Raw genomic sequence first — 17,045 nt, 5'->3', positions numbered from 1 at the left:
AAACACCTATGGGCTCTTATCCTGTACCATCAGCCTGCTTCCAGGACATCAGCATAGACTTCACTGACATGGGACATGAAAACAGAGTACAAGGAAAAAGGTACATCTTGGTAATGGTGGACAGATTCTCAAAGTGGGTGGAGGCAATCCCGACCAAACGAGAAGACGCACAGACAGTAATAAAGTGGCTGAAAACAGAGCTGATACCTCGCTATGGGGTTCCTAGATGCATAAGGTCCGATAATGATTCACATTTCAGTAACAAGCATTTGCAGGAAGTGGAAGCCAGACTAGGAATCAGACATAGTTATGGATCAGTGTATCATCCACAGTCACAAGGTTTGGTAAAAAGGGCAAATCAGACGCTAAAATCGAAAATATCGAAAACATGTGCAGCATCAAAGCTGACATGGGTTGAAGTTTTAACACTAGCTCTAATGGCAATGAGGAGCGCACAAGGAAATAAGACGCATCTTTCACCACATGAGTTAAATGAAGGCATATATGACTGCATTAATCATTCTCACGGAGGCTCTCTCCAAACAGGTCCAGCGAACCAGAGCAGCTGACCAGGAAGAGGTAAAAAATCTCATCCGAGTGAGTGACTGGGTCAGGGTCAAAGTTCATAAGAGAAAGTGGACTGACCCCAGGTGGACAGGGCCGTACGAAGTGAAGGAGGTTACTTCACACTCGGTCCAGGTCATAGGTAAGTCAGGAGCACCTTGGCACCACCTGACACACTGTGCCCCAGCACACTGAGCCGTCCAGACCTCTATCAGAGGTCCGAGGTAATCTGACGCAAAATGCATAATTTGTTTGGTAATTTGTAATTTGACTTTTCAGCAACCACCAATTATCTTATCAAAAGATTTCTCTAAATGGACTCCCCAACAGGTGATTCAATTAGCTACAGGACATGGAAACGAAAATGTTTGGTTAAATTGGATTGTTGATAATGCTAGGAAAAAACAAAATGAGTGGCTGTGTAGCTTGTGCTGCAGCAAGACCAGCTATGTTCACCGAACCAGCACCACTATATCCTGAATCTGACCCAACAGGATACGCATGCATGACAAATATGACTAAAATGGCTACTCCACCAAATTGCACGACTCTGGCATCCATATTTCCACCAATTGACAACGCAGACGCAGACATATCTTAGCAAAAGAGCAGCTGGAACTGAGTTCAGTCTGGACAGAGGTCCAACCTACATAGATGCAATCGGAGTGCCCAGAGGAGTGCCTAATGAATACAAATTGGTTGACCAAATTGCAGCAGGTTTTGAGGTTTTGTGAGTATAATTCCATGGATAACAGTTAATAAAAATGTTGATCGTATTAATTGTGTGCATTACAATGTTCTTCGTTTGGCTAATCATACTAGGGATGCAATAGAGGGTCTGGCTGAGCAGCTGGCCCCAACTTCTTTGATTTCTATGCAGAACAGAATGGCTTTTGACATATTGCTAGCTGAAAAAAGAGGTGTTTGTTCAATGTTTGGAGATCTGTGTTGCACTATCATCCCCAACAACACTGCGCCGGACGGTTCAGTCACAAAAGCACTGAATAGTCTGAAGGCACTGTCAAAAGAAATGCAGGAAGCATCAGGTGTGAACAATCCATTTGGAGATTGGATGGAAAACATGTTTGGAAAATGGAAGAACCTGATCTTGTCAATAGCAGTGTCAGTGGGTGTGTTCATTGCAATACTGGTCTCATGTGGATGTTGTATAATACCCTGTATTCGTTCTTTGGTTGGCCATCTCATCACCACTGCCCTCTCCAAGGAACCACAACCACCCCCTCCTTATGGAGCTTACCCAGTATGGGAAGAGCAGACCAGCCTGGTAGGGTCAGGTGAGGCAGAGCTAGACACAAGCGTGTGAACAGGGCAGGAAGGTAAAGAAAGTGACGTCCTTCAGACGTCAAGAGAGGGATTTATTGATAAAATTAGCTTATGTGTAGCTTTAATTAGCAATTAGCTTATGTGTAGCCTTAATTGGCAATCAGCTTATATGCAGTGTTAATTAAACACTAGTTTACATTTGTAGTTTTAATAACCATTAGCTTATGCAGCTCTATTAACCACTCATACTATACGAGCAGGGCAAGGGAGAAGGCCAGAGAGAGATTACTGACTTAACTGCGTCACAAGGAACAGGCAGCCATCTTTTGATAGATAAGAGAGGAAACAATAAGACAGGAACAACGCCCCAAGCTGAGCCCAGCTCTTCACACACTCTTTCCCAGGTCCGCTCTCATGCAACACTTCACACACACTGATAGAAGAAATGCCTTCTGGGAGGGGCCAAGGTGAACGGACGTTCACGGCCTCCACCCAGGCTGTATACATGTACAAACATGCACCGCCTGCTACTTTGACTTTGACAAATGGACATCAAGGGGAGGTACCCTATATTAAGCTTCACACTGCCGTGTTGAAGTGTGTCTCATGGTGAATCTCTGCGAAGTGCAACCATTAGCACCCATGCATGTTTAATTGTTTGGGCTGAATAACTCTGTTGATAAATAAACTATTGCTTTTGATAATTACTATACGCCTCTTGAGAGCTTCTGTTTCATTCTTAAATCTGCTCTGAGTGTGAAAGATAGTTTATATTTTCACAACAACTTGTGTGCTGCAGACCTCAGTGTCGGTTTGACTTTCTCCCGCATGTGTAGATTCACTGTCCCTGTGTTAGCCTGCTTACATTAGCCGTTTCTTACTGCTGCCGAATGCAGCAGACGTAAGTTAATACACGCGTGTCTTGTTTACTTTCTAAGCTAAGCTAAATACTAGCAGAGTTTGGGTGAGGGTGGCTGAGTTTGATTAGCCGAATATGGATACAATTTGACCGGATTCAAATCAGAGCTTTCGCGCTACGTTGCACACTTTGGAGCCGAGATATCGCAACGTTTTTACGGACAGCGACACGCTCTCTCTCTCTACAACCAACCACAGCTAAAGTCATGGAGTAGCGTTACCTGAGGAAAGCAGGTACGATAGTAGTAATAAGCTATGTGTGGACATCCATTGCTAAATAATCCAGAGTCACCGTAACCGTGCACTTTATCACTGTAAGTATTGTTTTACCATATGTTCCAGAAAGAGTTATTTTTGTACGACAGATGAATGCTCATTGTCTATAACAGGGGAATTAGTTTGAAGAGAAGTCTGTATGATTTATTCGTGAATAAGGGCAGTTTGTTATGATGCAGAACATGCTGAATTCTGTGTTTTTACTACGAGGACGTTGCTACAGACCCGATTGTATTTATTTTCCGATTGGTTATCTTTCCAATGATAGAAGAGATGTGTTAACTTGGGGGTAACATTTCTATTTGTTAATAATATTGAATTAATAAAAGATAATTGAAGTAAATGTATCTATATTTTTTTTTACATGATAAATCTTTACAAATATGCTGTGTTTTTACAAATAGCAGAAAGTCACAGTGAGAAAAATATATAATATTTGCTACTTTCCTTGACAATAATTTTTTCATCAAGATAACTTAACCTTCATTGATTGTTCTGACTTTATTACAGCAACTTCTGACTGCAAAAGTGTCCTGTGTCTGCTATCCCCCAGAGTGTCCTGGTCAACCTCACTGACTGCACCATCCCACCACAAGAGTGTCCTGGTCAACCTCACTGACCTGCCAGGCATGAAACGGTGAATTTTTATGACTGAACAAGCGATTCCAATGTTAAAAAGCTTATGTGTGATGGTCTAGCTAAATTATGTGGAGGTGTATGGAGTGTAGTGTATCTCTATCTGATAGATATGAGCTACTAAAACATATTAGACTACAGCACAGGCAGCGCTAGCCATGCCCACACATAAACTGCCCATGTACTTTTAAGATGTGGAATGCTTTGCACATTCATTTAAGTACAGTCCATCTTCAACAAAACTCCCAGGAGCTGCTAGAATTGTCAACATTCAGTTGTCATTTGTGCACTTGTATTGATCTTCCACAGAGAAGGATTCTTTTTTACACATTTGCACTCATTTGAAGAGTCAAGAAACTGTTACTTGTATGTTTGGGGGTTGCAGTGTTCAAACAAATGTATACGGAACATTTCACTCTCACAAGACCAGGAAACACAATCCACATACGTTAAAATATTTCAAGTAGTTACAACCAGTGAAGTTTCACAAGAATCCTGTGATAATCCTGAGGAAGATGAACATACTCAAGATAACCCTGCAGTTGAAGATGCGTGTATTGTGCATTTGCATGTCTTGAACGGACTGAACTGCAATATCAAATGTGTACCGAACAACAGTGACAACAAAATAGCCAAACTAATTTCTTTTTTGTGTAGGTGAATGCAGAATTCAAGAGAATCACAACAATCAATTTGCAGTCAAAGTTCTTCTCCCAGCTGGATCTTCACTCTGAAAACCTGATCCAGGTGTATGCCAAGAAAGGTGGAGTTCAAGGGAGAAAGATCAAGAGCATCATGGTACCCATAACCCAGGTATGATAACAATGGAAAAGTTAAAGAGAGGCTATTCTACTCGTAGAGCTTTTGTATTTTTTTACTTCCCCGTTGCTCTTATTGGTTGTCTGCACCTGTTGATAACGCCCCATGGCAATTTAAAATGAACTGAGAGGTTCCAGAATAATACGCATTTCTGAAATTAGGGTGGCGATGCCAAGCTGTGATCGGTAGCGAACATTCAAAAACCTTGGGAGATTAATAAGAAACTTTAGGAAAGGTGTAGTTGAAGTCATAGGCGCCAGCAGCTACTGGATCCCAAGGGTTCACATACTAATGCACACATGGATATTGCATGGTTAATCATTGTGATTAATAAGCTGGTTGGTTGAGATGGTGTTCCTAATGTTATTTAATTTTGCATATTTTCTCTTATCTGCATACTTAGACTGACAGCGTTGACGTCAGACGAGAATGCGTCCTCAAAGGTCTGTGTCTACCTGAACGAAGATCCAGAGAAGCTGGTGAGGGACAAGGTATGTTCATTTACCTTTATCTTTATTTGGGGATGATCACAGTTGGAATAGATGTGGTTTCCTCTTGGTTGCCATTAGCTTTAAAAACGTGAAACTTTTATTTACCTTAGTAATGCTAGAATAACAACCACTGATCTCATGGTAACAGACAAGCCACTGGTAGGGCTTAGTCATTGAAGTAGCTCACCATGGCTCAGTGAAACAATTTAATATCAGGTAGTCATAATGTCTTTTAATTATGTGAATAAAGTTATTGATAGCTGTTTATACAGTCAAATTAACATGTGCAATAAAAATGGGATGTAATGCAAATAAGTGAAAAATGATTGCCCTTGTTAATTGTTTTGTCACAGAATTTCGAAAGCAGTCAAACGGCCATGGCAGAGACCGTCTTTGGAATCCTTGTCATTCGAAAAGAAGGTGCAGAGCCCAGTGATGACCCTGAGGATGCTGGAGTCATTCTGGAGGGGGTGGAAGTGCTAGATGAGTTGGAAAAGGTACCTTTTGCGGTGTCAATGTTGCTTGCGCTTGTGTATGCTCTCAACCTGAGCTACCTTCCAGAGCTCAAGTACACATTCGAAGCTCTGCAGAAGATCATGATGGAACTAAATGGAAACAAACTATCCATAAAAGGACAAGCTCTCAAAACAAAGCTTTTCCATTCGTTTGAGACTGCCCACTGATGGCTAAAGCAGATAAGAAACTTCCGTGTTTCTGTGCTATATTCTGTAATCCTGTGAGTTCACCAGGACATTAAACGACAAGTGCAGTAAGTTAGTAATTGCAAATGTTTAAAAGGAATGTTTTTAATGTTTTAAGAAGAATGTTTGAAATCTTTTAAGAAGAATGTTAGAAAGGTTTTAAGAGGAATGTGTTTGTTTTTTTAAACCGCTTGTTTTTTTTCAAATGGATGAAGTACCAAGATCCACTATGTTGGCACTTTCAAAAATAAGTGAAGCAGTGTACTTTATTATTTTGAATAATATATATATATATATATATATATATATATATATATATATTATATTATTTTGAATGTCATAGAAAGTTGAGAAAACTTGTAATTTTGATATGTATGTTTGCAAGCAACTGGTTGTTAAAACATTATTCAGTGCCTCCTTTGAGAAATACAATTGTATTGCAACATCTCCCATTTGTCTTGTTATGTTTCCAGCCGGCTGTATATTTTGTTAAAACTTAAGTTTCAGTTCTGGTTCACGGTAAACGTTTAAAATATGTTAACACTCTAAAGTTATTTTTAGAATTACCTCAGCTAAATCATGGAAAGTATTTCAACACGATTAAACGTGGAGTTGTCAGGTGCTTGTATGGGTCTATAGACCCATACAAGCACCTGACAACTCCACGTTTAATCAAAAAAACGACGCTTTCAACTAACTTAATAAAATCAGGGAAAGGATTTCCACACGATTAAAATGCTTTCTTTAAGCAAAAAGCGATTCTGTTGGTCCAATATAATTTACTTGGGCCGGATCAACGTAATTTATTAGGGTTAGTCCAACCTATTTTACTTGGGCCGGATTAAATTAATTCATTTGGGTTGGTCCAACTTAATTGACTATTGTATTTTTTACTAATGTAGAATTAGTCAAACCCACCCTATTAAATTGAGTTGGACACAACCCAAGTAAATGCGTTGAACCAACCCTCATAAATTAAGTTGATCCTACTCAAGTACTTTAAGTTGTATCAACATAATTTTTTTATGCTTAAAGAAAGCATTTTAATCATGTGGAAATCCTTTCCATGATTTTATTAAGTTCGTTGAAAGCGTCGTTTTTTTGAGTGTATCCCCCTTCTATCCCACTCTAGCTGTTACCGAACTTTCCAAACCTACCGAACCTTCTGAAAAACTTCTGAACAAATTACTGGAAAGTGATTTCTGAAATCCTATATTCTGAAGTAAATTACATGGTTATCACAACCTGTCTGTTGAACGAAAACCTGAGAGTCTCTCATCTCGCCCACTCTCTGTCTCTCCACTGATCCTCTGATCCAGGGGTCCCCAACCTTCTTTGCACCACGGACCGGTTTTATGTAGCCATTATTTTCACGGACCGGCATGAAAAAAACAAACTGAAAATACAACTGAAAAATACAACTCGCCATATCGCTGAATCAGTGGGAGCCCTGGGCTTGTTTCTCTGCAACGAGCCGGTCCCATCTAGGGGTGATGGGAGACAATGACACCCGAAGTGTGTTCCTTATGTCCAGTCTGTTCCGTAACTTTGTCTTGGTTGCTGTCACTGCAGAAAAGCCCGCTTCACAAAGATAGGATGTTGGAAATGGTAGCAAGGTTTTCAGTGCTTTTGTGGCGATGTCAGGATATTCTGCCTTGATTTTCATCCAGAACATCGGCAGAGTGGTTGTCTCAAATGTACGTTTAAAGCCACCGTCATTTGCGATCTCCAGCAGCTGATCTTCTTGTTGCACGGACATGCTGGATTCGCCCGGTTTGTTTACAAATGGGTCGCGGATCCATTCCCTCGCCGTTCGTGGGTCTTTTGTGGTCGGGAAGTAGCGCTCAAACTCTTGTAAAAGCAGAGACAGGTGGTCGCGCACCAGCTGGGAGAATGCTGGCTCAGGCGCAGTGTCCTCCTCCAAAATCCCCACTAATGTTTGAAACATGTCAAATATCCCTCTGTCCACTCGCCGTCCCCATAATTCCAGTTTGGCTTTGAATGCAGCTACTTTATCTGCCAACTTGAACACAGTTGTCATTTTCCCCTGAAGTGACAGATTAAGTTCGTTGAGCAGGTTGAATATGTCGCACAGGTAAGCGAGTTTTGCGACCCAGTCCGCATCACTGAAATGAGCTGCCAGTGGCGACTTTTTTTCTGAGAGAAATCTCTGCAGCGGCTCTCGTAACTCAAACACTCTGGCGAGTGATTTTCCTCTGGATAGCCATCTTATTTCTGTGTGTAAGAGAAGGCGCCTGTGCTCTGCACCCATCTCCTCACAAAGCTGCTCGAACAGACGGGAGTTGAGTGCGTGTGCTTTGACGTGGTTAATAACTTTAACAACATCATTAAATACACCATGAAGTTCAGGTGACATTTTGCGGCTAGCCAGCATTTCCCTGTGAATGACACAGTGCGTAGACTCACATTCAGGTGCAACCTCCTTAATCCGAGTGGTTAATCCAGACAGCCGTCCAGTCATGGCAGCAGCTCCATCCGTGCACACGCCGACGCAAAAGGACCAGTTCAGTTTTCCCGATATGTAGTCATTCAGAGACTTGAATAGTTCTGCCGCTGTGGTGTTGGTTGGCAATAACAGTGCACAAAACATATCCTCATGCACATCCTCCTCATTAAGATATCGCACATAAACGAGTAATATTGCCTTGTTGTCAATATCAGTAGACTCATCAACCTGGATTGCGTACCACGGTGACTTTTTAATCCTCTCCAACAGCTGCGTCTCAATGTCCTCTGCGATGTCCTCGATTCGCCTGGTGACGGTGGTAGCAGAAAGAGGCACCTGTGCCACCTTTTTAACTGCAGCCTCTCCTAAAAGTTCACGGCAAATATCCTTGGCGGCGGGCAGGATCAGCTCTTCACCAATAGTAAAAGGTGTTTTAGCCTTAGCAATGCGGTTAGCCACTAAGTATGATGCTCTCAGTGCACTTGCATTTACTGAAGTGGTGGCCCTCAGTAATTGCTTCTGTCTTTCTTGCTCACGTTTTTTTCTTTCAAAAAAATCCAAAGGCTTGTTTTTTAATCCAGGGTGCTTGGTCTCCATGTGCCGAAGCAGTTTTGAAGGCTTCATCGCCTCGTTTGCTAGCTTGTCGCCACATATTACGCAGAGCGGGCTTGGCGAGTGAGACTCACCTGTGGCGATAAATCCAAATTTTAAGTAGGACTCCTGGTATTGTCTGTTAAATGAAGCTTTCTTTTTCTTCTTGGAGGTCGAAGGCTCCTCTTCTGTCTCCTCAGTTGGCCTTTTCCCCTTTGCAAAGAAGCTCTCCAAAGATGTTTGTTCTTTACTCATTTTCGCTGGTTTGCGGGCTTAGTTTTGGAATGACGCATCACGTGACCGAGACGTCTTTACGTGTCAAGAGGCACAGGCAGTTAAGCAGCACAAGAGAATCCGGTCGTTTTTCAAAATAAAACATCTTTCAGACTCTAATAAGCAATACAACAGAAATTATATAAATTATTTATTTTTTCTGTGCGGCCCGGTAACAAATGACTTACGGCCCGGTACCGGTCCGTGGCCCGGTGGTTGGGGACCACTGCTCTGATCCACTCATGCAGAGAACTTGCAACAGAACAAGATTATTTTCAACACATAAATGGACATCTCAGGCATGATGAAACGGTTACATGTATGTTTCTAGGATGCACATTTAAAACTAATATTTACAGTACATTCAGCACACACAAAAACAGGAAACACAAGCACCATTCATTAAATGACTTTAAAGCCAATGTCGTCAGTACAAACAGTCAGTTTCATCAGTCAGACAGTTCTGCAGTTGGGCCAACAGAGTCTGTGGATACAGATAATGAATACGAAACGCTAAGTCATGGTGATGCTGCGGGGATACACCTGCCAAATTTGATTGAAGAGAAAATTGCGTGCATTCTATTGAAGTTGGAAAATATTGTTCACGTTCCAAAGGCAATTATTGATGAGGTCCTTTCTGAACTTCACTACATATTAAGTACAGAAGCTTTGCCTGTCACAAAAGCTATTGTTGCTGATGTATTCCAAAGTCATAAACTACAAGTGGAAGAGTCAGTAGTTGAAGAGCTTTCCAATGTTCTGTGCAAATCGAATCCATTGGGAATAGCTATTGCAACGGATGGCCCTCTTGCTACTGCATACAAACGTAACCGGTACTATACTTCCCATTTTGGTGTTTTAGAGCCGGTTGAGTACATTCTAGATGCCCAGAGGAATAGGACCTATCAATACATCCCTCTATTGCAATCGTTGCAACATTTGCTCTCTCGTCAAGGTGTCATTGAGATCTTAAAACTCCAACAATACAAGACCAGCTATTGTCTTGTCCCCAGAGTACAGAACCATAAGAGACGGTGAGTACTATAAACAAAACCCTTTTCTGTCAGGTGAAGGTTTGAGAATCGCAGTCAATCTTTATGTAGATGATTTTGAGATTTGTAACCCTCTTGGGACATCTCAAAAGAAGCACAAACTCTGTGGTGTCTACTGGGTTTTGGGCAATTTGCCACCAGGTTCCCATTCAACACTAAGCTCAATCTACTTAGCTGTTCTATCCAAGTCTGATGACATCAAGGCCTATGGCTATGGGAAAGTGTTGGAGCCTCTCTTGCTAGACTTGAGGATATTAGAACAGCACGGTGTCTTTGTTTCTCAACTTGGTCAGTTTGTTAAAGGTTCTGTCCAGTGTGTAATAGCTGACAATCTTGGAGCCCATGGGATAGGTGGATTTGTTGAGAGTTTTTCTGGTGGGTCAATATGCAGGTTTTGTACTGGAGATAAATCGGAATTTCAGACAAAGATGTCAAATCAGGTGCTTTCCAACTTAGAACAAGAGACATCCATGATCTTCAAGGATTCAAGGATTCAAGAGATTCTGCTCAAGAGAATGCAACCATTTGCTGTGGTGTAAAAAAACAGTGTGTTTTCACAGAGCACCTTTCGTATTTTCATGTCAACACTGGTTATCCTCCTGACATTGTGCACGATCTCTTTGAGGGTGTTGTTCCAGTTGAACTTGCACGCTGTATTGGTCTATTGATCGCCAAAAGATTCTTCACTCTTGATGGCCTTAACACATTGATCCAGACATTTCCATACAAATGGGGGGACAAAACCAATTGCCCTCATGCCATACCACGGTCTTTCACATCTCGCAACACTATTGGTGGCAATGCACATGAAAATTGGACATTGCTAAGATTGCTTCCCTTTGTGATTGGGCAAATCTTGCCAGAAGAGGAGCCAGCATGGCAGGTGATTCTAGATCTTAAGGACATAGTTGAGTTGGTTGTGACCCCTGTTCACACAGAAGAGACCATTGTGTATCTGGAGGCCAAGATCTATGATCACAGACAGCGCTATCTAGAACTCTTCCCACAAGTTAAGCTCATACCAAAACATCACTATTTAGAGCACTATCCGCAAATGATTCGTTGCTTCGGACCTGTAATTGCACTTTGGACGATGAGATTTGAGGCTAAACATAGCTTCTTCAAGCAGGTTGCACGTCATACTAATTGCTTTAAGAATATACCACGTTCACTAGCTGTTAAACACCAGTTCATGCTTGCCTACCACACACATTCCTCCAGTCTCAAGAAGTCATCCTTGGAGGTCACAAATGTCTCAATCATGCCTGTTGATGTCCTTAATGAGAGAGTAGTGTCTACACTGAAGCAGCGATACCCAGATGTGACTGAGGTTCATATGGCAAAAAATGTGTCTTGCAGTGGTATAACTTACAGTGAGGGGATGCTTATTGTACACGGATCTGAAGATGGACTGCCTAAATTCCATAAGATCATTCAACTGTGCATTCTTAAAGAAAAGTTAGGGTTTCTCGTAAAAGATGTATGTTCATGGTATAGGGAGCATTATGGTGGATTTGAGCTGTCTGCCTCAGCAACTGGAGAGGTTGCCCTAATTGAGCTTGGTGACTTGGTGGACCCATACCCCCTTGTGGAGTACATGGTTGGGGGTTTGAGGATGGTAATGTTGAAAAGATTCATCATCATTAAAGGTTAGTGTCATCAGGTCAAGTAGGCAAATTCTTAAACATTATATTTATTATCATCTCAAATATAACTCTAATATATTGGTTTCTTCTTTCTCCTGTAGATTAAAGGTGTTCCATAATGGCAGGTTCGGCTGTACTGCGGATTATCTTTGGTGATGAGTCTGACTCAAGAAAATTAGCCTTGGATTCTGGAATTCCAGCAACAGTGGAAGAGCTGCATATGGTAATAGAGAAATTCTTTCAATTGAAAGAGGACTTCCGTTTGCAATACATGGATGCTGACTTTAACGAGTTCATGAACCTTACTTCGGTGTCTGAAATTGAACATAAAAGCACACTGAAAGTAATTTACTCTCCTATATTGTCACCTGTGGAACCCTTCATCACTTTGTACACAGTAGACTCATCTGGTGAGACCTCGATTAGCACTGGCCCAGAGCCTCAAACCCCTTCACCAATAGCTTCATCCTGTAGCGATGATACGCTGTACACATCCACACCATGTTCATCCCCAGATACTCAGTCCTCATGACTCAATGTCTTTGTGGTCCCTGAATTCACCTACGAGGCTGAATTTGAGCTACAACAAAGGAATACAGAGTTTGAGATAAATGGAACATACTTCAGCCCTGCCCCAAAGCTGAAGGGAGTCATCCTTGGTGGCCTAGCCCAAGAAATGATGAAATACACAAAATACCCAAAAGACTATCAATATGAAGAAGTAGCAGCAGCTTTGACGAGGGCACATCCTTGTTTGGGCCAGCTGGGAACTACGACGGGATTTTGGGGATGGAAACAGTCACTTAAGTATAAAATGCAAAACTATCGAACAAAGCTTGGGCGGCTTGGACACTCTGAAATCCGTATGAACTCCATGAAGCACAAACGAGAAGGCCAAGGCAAAGCTGCAGCCAACATCAAGAAACCAAGAAAGGCTGAAGTTAACTACCTTCCGCTGCACCCAAAAGGCGAAACAACAGAAAGCTTGGAGAACGAGAGAATTGCTTTATTGTCATAACTGAAAAAGCGGAACAATGAAGTGGTGATAAAAGCCAAAATGGAAAAAACCTTCTCCCACAGGCGACTAGAGATCATAGAGCAGAGGCCTATGATAGAAGAAGTCAAAGACAGATGGCCTGCCTTGTTCCAGCAGAGTGAAGTAAGTAAATGTGTATGTTTGTATGTGTTGACCATTTTGATGATTATTGACTGCACAATTTCAATTTGAATTTACTAATAATCCTACATCCCTATATGGTAGTAACTATAACAAACAAGTAACACTTTTATGTATTTTCTTTTTTTTGTTAAAAATAATATTCAGGTGAATGCAGAGTTCTTGCGGATCACCACCAAGCCATTACAGTCCAAGTTCTTGTCACAGCTGGACCACTTTTCAGGCAAGCTGATACAGATCTTCAACGGCCTCGGAGGTGTGTAGGGGAAAAAGATCAAAGCTGTCCTGGCAATCAATGAATCGGGTAGTACAAATGCATAGAACATCCTTTTCACTGAATTAGGTTGGTTATTGTAACATTTTCTTATCTATATCTGTTCATTTAAACACATTTGATGAATGGTAAATGGCCTGCTTATATCGTGCTTTTATCCAAAGCGCTTTACAGTGTTTGCATTAATTCATACACACACGCCAATGAATATGAAATTCATGACAGGCAACAGCCAGTTAGGGGCATTTAGGGGTTAGGTGTTCAGGGACACTTCAACAGATATAACCCTCTGGACTTCAGCCAACCTGCTCTCCACCCTGTGCCACCGTCGCACCCACATTTACCTAATTTCTTTCCTGATTTGTTGCCCTTGTTTCAGTGTGACAACATTAACACCAGGAGGGAGTGCATCCTGAGAAGCCTGGTCATCTATCTTAATGAAGATCCAGACTCTTTCTTCAAGGAGTATCTGGCAAGTTTGAATCTGCTGGTGATGATTTAAGAATGCTTATTTTATAATGCATATATATATTTCGGGTTTTACTTAACACAAGTATTCTGTGTTTTTGTTGTTGTTCAGGCCTCCGCCCCTGAGGATGCAGAGAGGGACATTGCAGACACTGTCATGGGGATTTACATGATCAGAAGAGATGGGGAGCCAGAGGACGTGGGAATTGTGCTGGAAGGCGTTCAAATCCTGAACAAAATAGACGGTGTCGTCATGGCAATCATCATGCTGTTCGGGTTCATTTATGCCCTTGACCTCAGCTTTCCGGACAACCTCAAATACACCTTTGAGTTTCTCCAGAAGATAATCATGAACTTGGATGGGCACAGGCTGAATGCAAAGATACAGCAGCTAAAAATCAAGTTGTTTGCATGCGGTGAACATGCGGTGACAAGTTCACGACAATCAATGACTTCACTTTGTGCATTAAACTTTCTTATATGTCAAAACCTAAAACTATATCCCTTTGGAGAGCAGTTCAAAGCCTCCACCTTGAGTGCAGTGCATCGTTGTTTGTGGCACTGCACGATTTGGGATAGCTGGGTCTTTATTTTTCCTTATTTCAATTTTTTGCTTTGCTGTTACAAGAGTACTATTTCCAGGGTACTACCCTAATAACTACCCTCACAAAATGTTCTTTAAAAAAAAAAGTTAATATCTTGCTGTGTGTAGGTTTGTTGTCATCAACTTTGTCGATAATTTAAAGATGTAACAGCACAAGATGCACTCAATAGATAATTCTTGCAGTTTGTTAATTTCCTAGACAGTTTGTTTATTTGTTTTTAAAAAGACTGTTTTAAACTTTAATAAAAACACCTGAACTAGGTTTTTGGCTTATGTGTCTTAATTGGGGATCAAATAGAAAAAAGGTTTTTACCTGATTAATTCATTTCCAATTAATTATATAATATTGAGTTGAACAAACATAAATCAAGTTCATTTCATTCATGGTATTTTTTTTATTTAGGTTGCATCTGATATAAATGAGTCGGACTAACTCAATTAAATATCATGTCATTAATGGTATTATTTTATTTAGGGTACATTTGATAAAAATGAGTCGGACTAACTCAATTAAATTATATTGCATAGATGTGTTTAGTTCATCCAATGAATTATTTTTTTGAGTGCACACAGGTGTTTGCGATTGAGCCAATTAGTGATGTTGATGAACATCCAGTCTCACAGACACACATGCACTCCTCTCTCCCTCTCTCTCTCTCTCTCTCTCTCTCTCTCACACACACACACACACACACACAGTCATTTCAGGTCTTGGAGACTTTTAGAGGACCCCCCCCCCCCCCCACACACACACACACACCCCATTTTAAAATAAAAGCCGCACACACATGATTTGTTGCAGCTGTTACATGTTGCAGCTCGGCCAATCAAATATGGGTATTCTGATAAGTTTCCTGATTCGAGTGACATTTACACACACCGCGACACAAGAGGGAGAGACGAGGAAAGACATGGCAGAGCAGGACAACAGTCATGTAAGCTGTAAAAGATAAAACATAGTACAATCTCCAAATGAGAAAGTTTGCCAGAGATATCGGAGCCTCTCTCTAATTCTTTCTTCTCTCTCTCACACACTCACTAATTCTTTCTTTTCTCTCTCGCTCACTCACTAATTCTTTCTTCTCTCTCTCACTAATTCTTTCTTCTCTCTCTCTCTTTTTATGTGTTATCCATTATTATTATTATATATTACATATTGTATAATAATAATTAAAATTTTCTTTTTTAAAGAACATTTCCCTCATCTTCCCCCTCCAATTGGCTAAGGCCTTGTGGTGCTGCCTACAACCAAACCTAAAATATGAATGGAATTTTATATATCTATATATATATATGAGTGGATGTTTATGTGTGTGTATGTTTTAGGTAAATTCGAAGTTCGGTGGTAAACTATATTATATATATGTAATAACTGACATGTTGCAGCTTGTTGGTCCCGGAACTTTGTTTTGAAAGATGTGCCACAGATAATGCCACAGCCGGGAGGATAGTTTCTGCGCTGCTTGACATTTTCCCGCAGATCCAATCGTCTCCCTCATTTGCTGATATGGCAACAAGCTAATTCAAAGGCCGTCTGAATATCATAGGCCTCGATCGGAAGCTTAGTGGCTTTACTTTCAAAATAATAGCAAGAGCAGTAAACTGAAACCGTGATTATATCAATCGTCAATATAAAACCGTTCATGAACTAGGCATGCCTTTTACTGTGTTAATTTACGTTGCTAAAGAAAGTGTATTAACACTGGTTTTATTTTTGAAAACTTGAACAGGAAGTGCTGCAATCAGTATGGCGACCTTGACACTGTTGTGGTAAAGACGTTCAGCTGCGGTAGTTTGAGGAGCGGTAGACGTTTAGAGGAGGACAGAAGAGGAGACAGCGCAGAACAGGAGTCAGTGGACTACATACATGGCCCCGGTGTTTAAGGAGTGAAGAATGGGCTCCACGTTATCGCAGCTATGGCCAGATTCACCAACAGAAGCGCCGAGGACAGGGGCTCACGGGTAACGGCCCCCACTGATCGCGGAGAGGCGCGGGACCTGGCCGAGCCCCGGGAACTGTCTCTGGAGGAGGTGCTGAAGTCTTACGAGCAGCCCATTAACGAGGAGCAGGCATGGGCGGTGTGCTACCAGTGCTGTAGCGGGTTGAGGGTGCCCCGCCCGCCCACCGGGACAGTCAGTCGGGTGAAGGACCCGTCCTCCATCCTCCTGCAAAGGGACGGAACCGTGTCATTGCACCAGGAGCCGCGACGCAACGGTAGGACGGCTGACCGTCGATGGCCAATAACTTCCCTCTGCTTTTCCCCTTGTTAGTAAAAGCTCTGACAAAACTCAGCTATGAAAAAAGTAAATTCTAACAATGTGTCCATGCCGTTTGAAGTAAGTTAGCCCTTACCGTTTGACACAACATTATACTTAAATATTAGGATCCACTTTTCAATTCGGCGTAAGATTATGTCCCTGAATCGGCACTATCTTTAAGTAAAACACCGACTTTTTCATGTGGTCCGCCTGTTTCCTGCAGTACTTTTTCCGGTAAACCCCTCCGCGATACCCGGGCAACTAAACTGCGAACCGATGTTAACTTTATTTTTTATAACAAACTACATACGGTTTGGGTGAACATATCAGCGCGGAATTGGAGAGTGTCTACCAGTACTTCATAAAAGATATTGAATCATGTTTAGTCTCGCAGGAACCTTGAACTAAAAGCAGCCACCTGAAATGATTCGAATTTCAGAGGGAGTTTGGTACGCAGGAACATCTTCGGAGAGAAACGCATTGGTGCTCTCCGTCATAAACACCATTTAATATTCATGCATAATCGACTTTTAACTACATTATTT

General features: G+C 41.5%; 1 protein-coding gene and 1 long non-coding RNA gene across 2 annotated transcripts in view; both read left to right on the top strand.

The window, feature by feature from the left end:
• Nucleotides 1-3,569: 3,569 nt before the first annotated feature.
• On the top strand, nt 3,570-4,985 carry LOC306776533. The gene is made up of 3 exons (XR_013771922.1): nt 3,570-3,679; nt 4,336-4,491; nt 4,901-4,985. It is a non-coding gene; the product is annotated as an uncharacterized lncRNA (long non-coding RNA).
• An 11,136-nt stretch (nt 4,986-16,121) lies between these two features.
• Nucleotides 16,122-17,045, top strand: part of spire2 (spire-type actin nucleation factor 2) — a 46,788-nt gene continuing 45,864 nt past the window's right edge. The window contains exon 1 of the mRNA XM_079280743.1: nt 16,122-16,456. Within this exon, the coding sequence (XP_079136869.1) occupies nt 16,159-16,456 (298 nt within the window). The 5' untranslated portion in view covers nt 16,122-16,158. The remainder of the gene's footprint in view (nt 16,457-17,045) is intronic.

This window comes from Melanostigma gelatinosum (genome assembly GCF_949748355.1).
Source record: "Melanostigma gelatinosum genome assembly, chromosome: 1".
Classification (NCBI taxonomy): Eukaryota; Metazoa; Chordata; class Actinopteri; order Perciformes; family Zoarcidae; genus Melanostigma; species Melanostigma gelatinosum.
The sequence above is the reverse complement of the archived record's forward strand: the minus strand, read 5'-3'. Positions and strand labels throughout refer to the sequence as shown.